We start from the raw sequence: 10,959 nt of genomic DNA, 5'->3' as shown, positions 1-10,959 counted from the left end.
TAACCGAATTTTCAGAAAATCGGCAAAAGAAAATGCTAAATGATGCGTGTTTCCATCCACATCTACTGTTATGTGAATATTATGAGTTGTTACGTGCCGTTTTCTTGCAGGCATTTTATTTTAAATTTTATTTAAAGCTGGAAATAAGGTCCAGGGTGTAAAAAAAACAGAATTTTCCTTTAAAAGTTGCATAAGAACAACAAACACTCAAACACCTACTACTATCATAATCTCTCTCATTCACACACACACACACACACACACACACACACACACACACACACACACACACACACACACACACAAGCAGTATAACCCACACGGTTATGCAAAGTCCCATAGTAACACAATACTCGTGACTCACTGCAGGCAGATGTTGCATAAGGTCGTTTCTCAACAATTAACCGACAACCCACAACCACCGTCACCTGATGTTCTGTGTAGCAAGCAAGTCATGAAAAAGTCCTTTGAAAAAGACTTGGTCTGGACTTCCAGAAGAAAACCACAGAGAGAGAGCAGTTCATCTTGTGAGTTTGTGTACACATTTCAACTGCAGTCGGCCTTGCGTGGGACCCTTACTGCACCTTACAATTTAGTTTTCACTAGGGGTGCACAGATCGATCGGCACGCAATCTGTATCGGCTGATTTTGACCTCAAATATGCGATCGGCTGATATTTCTTTATATTAAAAAAAAAGAAAAAAAAAAGAATTTAAATAAATAAAAGGCCTATCACTAATCAGGCTTTCCAACGATATAAAATACAATACCAATTGGTATTATTAACTCATTCACCGCCAGTTTAGGACTGCCAATATTTAGCACAGGCCAAAGATTTTCATAATTGTTGGTCATCTTTCAAGACCCACAGTAAATTATCTATTAGCACCAGAGTGATTTGCAATACCTCAAAATGAAGATGTACGTCTCTGGGTTCACCAGGAAAAAAAAAGTGAGCTTTTAGCATGTTCTGTACTCTACTTATAGCCATTTATATACACCCTGTTTTCCCCCAAAATGTCTCTCTGAGAAAAGAAATTGCAGAAAATGGCATTTATGTATTTATGCACACAATCTCATGCAGAACTCGCTCTCAATTCTTTTATTTTGAACTGTATTGACATCAGACATGTAAATATTATTCGTTAGGACACAAATGACCAAAAAAAAAAATATATATATATATATATACACATGAAGTGCATTTTTTTTACATTCAACAATACAGTTTACTCGGTGTGAGTGAGTGTGCAGACAGACAGACAGACAGACAGACAGACAGACAGACACACCGACAGACAGACAGACAGACAGACAGACAGACAGACACAGACACACACACACACACACACACACACACACACGATCCCCCTTTTAGATTTCTAACCCCACATAGGATAAGCAATAACCACGCCCTGTGGTGCTGGGATTGGCCAGGAGCAACACTGGAGGGCACGCAGCCCAGCGATTACATGAACCAACTGAATAGCTCTTGAGAAAGGACAGGGGGCTGCTCTGACTCCCGCTTCTGCCTTGTGCCTTGCTGTTGTGTGTTTATTTTGCACCCGTCCTCGTCCATGTCTCCCTGTCATCTGATCGTTCCCGTTTTCCCCTCGGCTATTCAACACGTCCTCACCGCCCTCGCAAACTGATCGATCATTTCCTCATTCCTCCGATGATCAAACACATCTCTTGATTACTTTCTCCCGGCTGGCACAGAGGAAGGCGACTCCAGCTCGTGCAGCGCGCCGAGGCGCGTTTCAATGGCGTTTCTCCTGTCTGCACAAGGAAGCGTTACCAGTTTTCTGCTTTTCCTCCTGCTCAATTTCAAAACAACAACTGCGGTATGTGTTTGTTCACGTGTTGTCTTAGATGATAGGGACCTGATACCATGTGACAGGCTGGGGAAGTGTTTAAACTACGCCCTGCAGTAATAAAAACAAAAACACGTCAAACACGTCATTGGCGGGGAGGGCTATTTCTGATAACACGTCAAAGACGTCATTGGCGGTGAATGAGTTAAAGGGGAGAAATAATCGACCGAAATAACATTTCCAAACTTTTTTTGAGGAGTTTATATATCGGTGATCGTGATCGGTAATCGGTGATCGGTCGATGATTGGTTGGGAAGATATTTTCCATAGGCGATCAGCAATCGGTGGGAAAAAACGTGATCGGTGCACCCCTAGTTTTCACCTTGAGAAACATATCGAAAAGGCTGGCTGTCAGAGAGCCAAGTCGTCAAAAAAAACAACTAACTCCTACCACCTCAATTAAAATTAAAATGTAAAAAACGGAATTTGGAAAAAAATAAAACGGATTTCATATGGCTCTAGAAGAGAGATGTATGCAATATGCAATTAACTATCATCATCATCATCATAAGGGAGAGTACTGTAAGTGGGGTCTGTTTGTTTAAATTTTTGTCCCACATTTGATGATGTCATCAGTAATGGTCACTCGAGCAATTGTGATGTCACTGATGGTGTCAGAATGTCTGATATGCGAAGTTGAGCAATTGTGCACTGAGTGATGTCACTCGAGCACACCATGTGATCAGCGATGGTCACTCAAGCAATTGTGATGTCATCAGTAAGTATGGGAGGTTCCGGTTTCTCTGCGATTTTTGTCCCACATTGGATGATGTCATCAGTGATGGTCACTCGAGCAATTGTGACGAGTGAAGTTGCATATATTTTCAATTTAAAAATAATCAGACCTACATTTAAGACCTAGCCTACATACAATTGTTCATGTTTGTTGGTTTTTGAAATTTGAAATTTTTGCACACTGTCTTAGCAATAATATTGCTTCGTCATGCTAATGAAGTAACTACATGAAGTTAGTAAGTAGTACAGTAAGTAGGAGTAAATGAAATAAGGGAAAGACACAAATGGTAGTAAACACAATGATTGGCCCATACAGCAACAAAACCACAAGTGTGAGTCTGACTCAAAATAAAAGACATGTCTTTGGCAGACAGATGATACGTAGGCTTACGAATTCAGAGCGTTTGGAGATCATTCTTTGAGATGGAAGGTCAGAATGGGGGTGTTTGTTTAAATGAAGGCGAGTTTCGTCAGCGCCACTTTCATTTTCCAGCCGTAGCCTTTAGTGAAGCCAGCTCGAGACCAGAGAATTGGCAGGTCTGATCCCTACTGGGAAAGTCTGAGTAAGGGGAGGTGAACAGGGTGTCAGGGTGCCCTCGAGCAAGGCATTTAAAAGCCTGTGGTGTACTGGGCAGATCCCCGGTGTGAATGTCTGGAACTTGAGTGTGAAGCAGGGATTTGCTGTGAGCTCACTTAAAGCTTTCTTTAAAACCACATTTGGGCACAAAGGGAATAGGCTCTCTATAGTGCTGTTGTAATCTACTGTACAGTAGAGAGCCAAAGTCACGCCTGCTTCCCGTCTATGCATATGAACCAAGGGATTTCATCCTCCATTATTTTTTCCATAGAGATTTCATAAGATGCTTACAAAAATAGTTTTACTTGGTCAAACCAAGCGATTCAGCTTAGAATCAGGAGAGATCATTTCACTTGGACCAAAACTTAAAAAAAATTGCGGATTAAAAAAATATAGTGTTTTAAAATTTTGGTCCATTGTGAAATGTTCTTTGGTCTCTCGGGATTCTAAATATAGCTGAATCGCTTGTTTTTTAACCAAGTAAAACTATTTTACGAAATGTCTACAGTATGTCTATCTATGGAAAAAAGAATGCCGGATGAAATCCTTTGGTTTGTATGCCTAAACCGGAAGAAGGTGTGGCTTTGGCTTGCTATAGTGAAAACCACTATACAGGAAGGAAGCCACATTCAGTAGTCTTTCATGCATTTATCCGCAATTACACATTTTTTCATTGGATGTTGCAGTACATCCAAATTAGCACATCCAGCACACAATTCTCAACCAATAAATTATCAGAGAGCATGCAAGTTTCCAATAGCTAAAAAGAGAGAGGGGCAAAGTACACCATTCATTCAACAAGCATGCATTAAAAAGTGGGACTTCTCCACACTGCATTATACATGATGTACAATACATGATTATTTTAGAATGTGATGTGGACCAAGAAGACCAGGGGCATGTTTGTCTAAACCAGGAGCCCACTTTGAAATGTGAAAATCTTCTGAGGCCCACCCAACCCTTTATTCACAACTCTGATCAACACACGAGAGACTAAGATGATGTATTTCCCTATATCTTTTTTTTTTAATATTATATCTTTTTTTTATTTAATTAACAGAAAATAAGGGCATAAGGGAAATTAATAATCCATCCACATACAAAAACACCCAAAAGCAGATTGCCAACATTTTCTCCCCCCTTACTCATCCCCCTCTGCTGCTCTGGGGCGAGCTGTAGACTAGCACATGCTTCCTCTGATACATGTGCAGTCGCCAGCCACTTCTTTTCACCTGACAGGGAGGAGTTTACGTGGGAGGATCAAGCTATTGCCCCCAGTTCCCCTCCCCCCAAACAGGAGACCCGACCGACCAGAAGGGGCACTAGTACAGGGACCAGGACTCATAACCCACCGGCTTCCCACCCACAGACATAACCAATTGTGTTTGTGTCGGGTAGGAGCGTCTAACCCAGGAGGCAGCACAGCTACCGGAGTTGAACCCGGGTCTCCGTGGTGCTAGGCGAGTGCTTTTACCTCCACACTATACCTCTCTAATGGAGCTAAACGTCTGTCTCTGTGTCGCCTCTCTAAGGAGCTCGTGGTGATCAGGAAGACAAGGTGTGATGGCTGCCATGGCAACATCGCTGTGTGATGTGGCTGGTTACTATGGTAACAGCGGCGGTCATGATGATGCTTGGTGAGGTGGTGGGTTTGTGTGGGTGTGTGGGTGTGTGTGTGTGTGGAGGGCTGATGGGGTTCAAATTAGTAAAGCTCCCAGATAACTTAAGTAATTCCACATTTGAGTTGTCAGATAAAACATGTGGGCTGGTTGAACTATAGCTTCTTTTTATTATTTTATTTACTAGCGTTAATAGCCGTCCAGTGTTTCGAGAAGCTGTCTGAAATTAAATTTATTTATTTGAAATATCGCCTAAAATTATCTCAGGTACACAATGACATACCCTCAACTTAGGTGTATGGAGCCTCCATGCAGAACGGTGACGTGCGTCCCTCCGTGGAGGCTGTGCATCACAGCATCGCAGCCTTAATCTGCGCAGTCATCACAAAATTGTTGGGCTATTAATCGGCCATAATTACCTACTTAAACAAAATCTGTCTCCATTGGGTCACCCGCAGGGGTGCTTTCCTTACACTTCCTGAAAGATTCAGCGTGACCGCACGTAGTGACATAGCTGTGGAGCGTGACCGCACGTAGTGGCATAGCTGTGGCAATTTATGCTCACTCACTCACTCACTCACTCACTCACTCACTCACTCACTCACTCACTCACTCACTCACTCACAGAGACTTCACATTTATCTTGGGCAGTGGTGGCCCAATGGTTAGAGAAGCGAGCTTGTGACGGGAAGGTCGTCGGTTCAATCCCCGGGACCGGCAGGATAAATCTGGGTGGGGAAAGTGAAAACGCAGCGCTTGCCCCTCCCTCATTACCACCACTGAGGTGCCCTTGAGCAAGGCCCTTAACCCCAACTGATCAGTGGCCAGCAGATCAGACTGTGGTTGTACTGGTCAGCTTACAGGTATGAATGTGTGTGTGAATGTGAACAGGTCACTCCTGAAAAAGAGAGCATTGCTCTCAGTGAGACTCCCCCTGTATAAATAAAGGTGTGTAAAAAAAAAAAACACACAACATTCTTCTTATAGGATTTACCCAAGGAAGTCTGACTCAGGACACACACACACACACACACACACACACACACACACACACACACACACACAAAGCAACACTTTCCTTCACACTGACACACTTGCACATATTCACACATGGCAGCTCCCCAGTGCACCACAGTGTTCTGCAGCTTTTCCACTCTGTTTCACTGGAAGCTGTTCCATGAACTGAGTGTGAACTGAGCCGTCTGGCTGAGAGGTCAGAGGTCAAGATGGAACGCTTATTAAGAGAGGAAGTATTTAGTGTCGTGGATTTCATTAGGTAAGCATGGACATGGAGAAGTGATCAGCTGTAAGTAAGAAAACCTTTCCAGCCGCGGAATTATATCCCCAGGGTTACCTCAGTGACTAGCTGAGGAGGAATTAGATCCCCAGGGTTACCTCAGTGACTAGCTGAGGAGGAATTAGATCCCCAGGGTTACCTCAGTGACTAGCTGAGGAGGAATTATATCCCCAGGGTTACCTCAGTGACTAGCTGAGGAGGAATTATATCCCCAGGGTTACCTCAGTGACTAGCTGAGGAGGAATTATATCCCCAGGGTTACCTCAGTGACTAGCTGAGGAGGAATTATATCCCCAGGGTTACCTCAGTGACTAGCTGAGGAGGAATTATATCCCCAGGGTTACCTCAGTGACTAGCTGAGGAGGAATTATATCCCCAGGGTTACCTCAGTGACTAGCTGAGGAGGAATTATATCCCCAGGGTTACCTCAGTGACTAGCTGAGGAGGAATTATATCCCCAGGGTTACCTCAGTGACTAGCTGAGGAGGAATTATATCCCCAGGGTTACCTCAGTGACTAGCTGAGGAGGAATTATATCCCCAGGGTTACCTCAGTGACTAGCTGAGGAGGAATTATATCCCCAGGGTTACCTCAGTGACTAGCTGAGGAGGAACTTTGTTTATCCGTTTATTCAAACAGATCCCCATTAGCTCCCGCCGAAACGACCGCTAGTCTTCCTGGGGTCCAAAAACAATATACAATACATTACAGCAATTGTAAACTGTCGACAGTAAAGTTCAGTAGTAAAATAACATAGTTAAAAAAAATAAGAAATAGTAAAATGCAAAGTGCAGCAATACAGGAGAATCACAAAAGCAGTACAGAATTAGGAAAAAAACAACAATAGTTTGGTCAGCTAGTTACTGTATGTAGCTGGCCAGCTACATTAGATCAGCTGATCTAAAAAGACACTGTTACTATTAAAAGACATACTATTAAACAGAAAAACATAACAAGAGAAGTAAAGTTGTGTGACAAGCTTCAAAGTGTGTTAATGTGAGGGCCGATGCATCGTAGGGGCCCAACTATGGACCCCACTTGGGGACCTCCCATCCGGGATAGGCCGAGATGCAATAGATGCCAGGCTAAACATTTTACAGAATTTCAGATACAGGAATGAAATTTACAAAAAGAAAAAGAAAGTTGAAAATGTAAATAAGGAAGAGTCCAAAAAAGAAACGCAAGTTTGAGTCTTTAAATGTTCATAAGTTCAGGGAAGGGAGATAGTTAGCTAGGTGAAAAAGGGAAAAAGGTCCAGCTCAGAGGTTTCCAAAGTGCCTTTTGGTTTTGAGCCTCCCCAGGGGGCTCAAAACAGTTTCAGGCGAGGCTCAGTGAGTGATTTATTTTAGTTACTTCAATTCTAGTTATTTTACTAATTTGAATAAGAGTGAAGGCAGCTTTCCCATGCTTTATCTGAGAGGAGGCCCATGGTCTCAGACTTTGGAATCCTGTGATCTAGTTAATCTACAGCCTACAGTTAGGCAGCTTGTAGCTAATCTATAACTTAAGCTAAACTATTCTGACCTACCGGCATCACTCAACCAATGATGGAGAATACCGATGCCCCGGCCCACACCCCCACACCCATAAGGCGTGAGAGTGAAGGCCAGGCAGAGACACACCAGAACCCCCCTCCACCCCCAGTGCACGCAAGAAAACCTTTCCACCCACGGAATTATATCCCCAGGGTTGCCTCAGTGACTAGCCGAGGAGGAACCTTGCGAGGGCCGATGCACCGTAGGGGCCCAACTATGGACCCCCCCTCTGGGATAGGCCGAGATGCAATAGATGCTGGGGCTAAACATTTGACAGAGTTTCAGATCGGGGAACGAAATTGACAAAAATAAAAAGAAAGTTAAAAAGGTAAAAAGGAAGAGTCCAAAAAAAGGAAATTTAGTCGTTAAATGTTCATGAGCTCATGGAAAGGAGATCATTAGAAAAAATCTCTAAGTGATCTGAGAGTTCCACGAGTCATCAATCAATCTTCCAGACTACTTGGACTCTGCTCTCTGCTTTCACCAGACAGGCCTTTCCTCCAAAGGACGAGGTGAATCATCGTATCGACCTGTTGTGATGGCTGCTGCTGGTCTGACCTCACCAACCCTCTGAGTTGGAATGAAATACCAAGACTCTCCTGTCTGTGGACAAATGGTGGTATTGGGAGTTGTGCTTCTCCACACATCAGCAGGCACGGCAAAGCGGCCGACACCAACGGTGACGAGGAGAAAAGGGCGACGCGACCTTGACTTTGCTGTGAAGATTTTGAATTGACACAGATATGTGCCTGACAGCCAGTGTGCGACAAGACGTTTGGCCATGAATACTTTATCAGCGGCAACACATGAAGAGGAGGTAGATAGAAAATGAGAGAGTGAGGAAGACAGAAATATGGAAGAGGTTTTGTCCTTGTCACTGTAGTTCATCTATTTCTGAGAGCTTTTGTGTAGTCAAGTGTGTCTGTGTTAGAGACAGTAAGAGAGATTAACAGATATCATTCAAATGATAATTGTTTCTGGAGGTGGCGCTCTTTCTGAGAACGTTTTTTGTGTGAAGTCTGTGTGACATTAGAGAGAAGAGGCACTATAGAGTAGTCTCACATGGTCAGACCCAACGTCTTCGACTCACAAGTCAGCATTTCCTGGTTTTCTCAGGAGAAAAACCCTTGCGAAATCTGATTGGCTGGGCTGTATGGAAATCTGGCTCTTTGCTTGCATTGGTGCATCGTTCAAAATGTACCGCCCCACGAGTTGCGTCATGCTGTCCGTGGTTGGTCAATTCATATGTCTGTCACGCATTTTGTTTTGGTGTTACACAACTTTTATGACTTTTGAAGCGTTCTGAAAATTGTGTAAAAAAAACGCATTTTCGCTTCGAACATCATAAAAGTGGTCCTCATTTGTGAAGATTATCTTGCTGAACACAAGGTTCGTTTTTTCAAAAATTCCATTGACTTGTACACGAAAGAGCCGGAATTGCTAACATCCAGGTCTTCCAGACACATTCCTGCAGTACTCTATATGACCTGACCCTGGTTTCCATGTCAAATCAAAGGTAACGTACCGTTGATGGTGATCTTGGCCGACCACTTGGAGGTGCCGTCCAGGACGCTCTGCTTGATGGTCTTCATGTGTTGGGCGTGGAGCAGCTTGGTGATGCTGAACACCTTCCGGATCTCCTCGAAGATCTCCGGCTTGTTCCTCTCGCGGATCTTCATCCTGTCCTTCATGGCGGTGATGATGTGCTGCGTGCGGTCCTCCGCCCCCGTCTTGGAGCTCTTCTCCGCCGCTCCTGGAGATGACGTGGTGAGGAGGAGGAGGAGAGAGAGAAAAGAACAGGTTGGATGATTGGAGAAAAAGAGAGAGGCGAGATGTGGTTAGGAAGAAACCATTGTTCGAATGAAGTTGTATGATGGACCGCATACTTAAAATGGGGGTCAATGAAGTCATGTGTGATTTCGCCCCCCCATTCTCCTCAGTGTAATTTGTGTCACCTGCGCAGATTCTATTTATTTTCTCCTCTGTTATGCCTTGAGTATTATTTTCACAACAGCTCTACTCACTCTGCAGGCAGTCGGCGTTCAGCAGCTCCTGGCACTTCTCGTGCACTTTGACCCCGCACTCGGCACAGCGCATGCCCTGCCGGGCGATGCCCCACAGCAGGCCCTCGCACTCGTAGCAGTAGGTGGGCGTGGTGGCCGTCCACACCTCAAAGTTGTGGGGCGTGGTGCAGGAGATGGGGTAGATCAGGGCCTGCAGGGTCTTCTTGTACACGTGGCTTTTCTGTTGCAGCGCCGGGGGGGGGGAAAGGGAAGGAGAGAGAAGGAAGAGTGATGGAGGGAAACAGAGAGGAAGATAGAAAGACAAAAAAACAAGAGAAAAGGCACCAGGTGGTGAAACGAGAGAAAGAAGGAAAAGGGGAGAGAGAGAGAGAGAAAGAAATGGAGAAAGGTGGGTGGGATGAAGTGTGAAAAAGGTGAATACGGTAATAACCAAAACAAAACAAAACCATTTGGAAGTTAAGCACCTATTTGTGATCGTCCACGGCCATTGCCACGCCCCCTTTTGGCTAGTGGGCGTGGAAAGTTAATCAGTTCGTCCGTCTTGGCCCATGACTAATCTTTCTGCAAAGTGTGGCGGTGTTATGTGAATCCGTTTCGAAGTTAAGTGCCTTTTTGTGATTGGCCATCCCCATTACCACGCCCATTTTTGGCTAGTGTGGGCGTGGAAATTTTATCGGCTCGTCCTTTCAAGAACATTCAAGAAAGATTACTGCCTGTCATTTTAATATCAGGATTGATAATGCAGGTCAGGATGAACGCATAAAGGGGGACTTCTACAACAGCTACCGATTGCACAGAAAAGTGATTATTTATGACTGTGATTATGCATTTTTTGTCTTCTTGATGTTTCCATTGATGAAGTAAATATTGCTTTTGCGAAAAAATAAAATAAAAAATAAAATATTGCTTTTGCACAATGGATGCAAGTGTGGGAGATGTGTGGGAGGGGAGGTGCACATCACTCCACACACAGAGACACACACCACTCCACACACAGAGAGGACACTGACAGCTGCTGCGCTTGAGTTGGACAACACATAATGCATTACTGGCTGTGTGACACACACACACACACACACACACACACACACACACACACACACACACACACACACACACACACACACACACACACACACACACACACACACACACACACACACACACACGGAAAGGAACATCTGTCTCTATTGGCTCTGGTTTTGCTCAGCTTTATTTGAATTGTTTGGGCTTTTATCTATGTGACTTTGATACTTTGTGTCAAGAGGTATTTGACAGACGGTGATGTGCAGCAGGTG

The 10,959-nt window shown here is 44.2% G+C and overlaps 1 protein-coding gene across 1 annotated transcript in view; it reads right to left on the bottom strand.

Annotated features, from left to right (window-relative positions):
• Positions 1-10,959, bottom strand: part of LOC310783803 (protein unc-13 homolog B-like) — a gene marked incomplete at its 5' end in the record, with an annotated part of 166,081 nt that overhangs the window by 49,460 nt on the left and 105,662 nt on the right. The window contains 2 exons of the mRNA XM_083644704.1: positions 9,163-9,390; positions 9,662-9,881. Of these exons, the coding sequence (XP_083500830.1) occupies positions 9,163-9,390; positions 9,662-9,881 (448 nt within the window). The remainder of the gene's footprint in view (positions 1-9,162; positions 9,391-9,661; positions 9,882-10,959) is intronic.

This window comes from Poromitra crassiceps (assembly GCF_964638095.1).
Source record: "Poromitra crassiceps genome assembly, chromosome: 10".
NCBI lineage: Eukaryota > Metazoa > Chordata > Actinopteri > Beryciformes > Melamphaidae > Poromitra > Poromitra crassiceps.
Note: the sequence above shows the minus strand (reverse complement) of the source record. Positions and strands in the feature narration are given on the sequence as shown.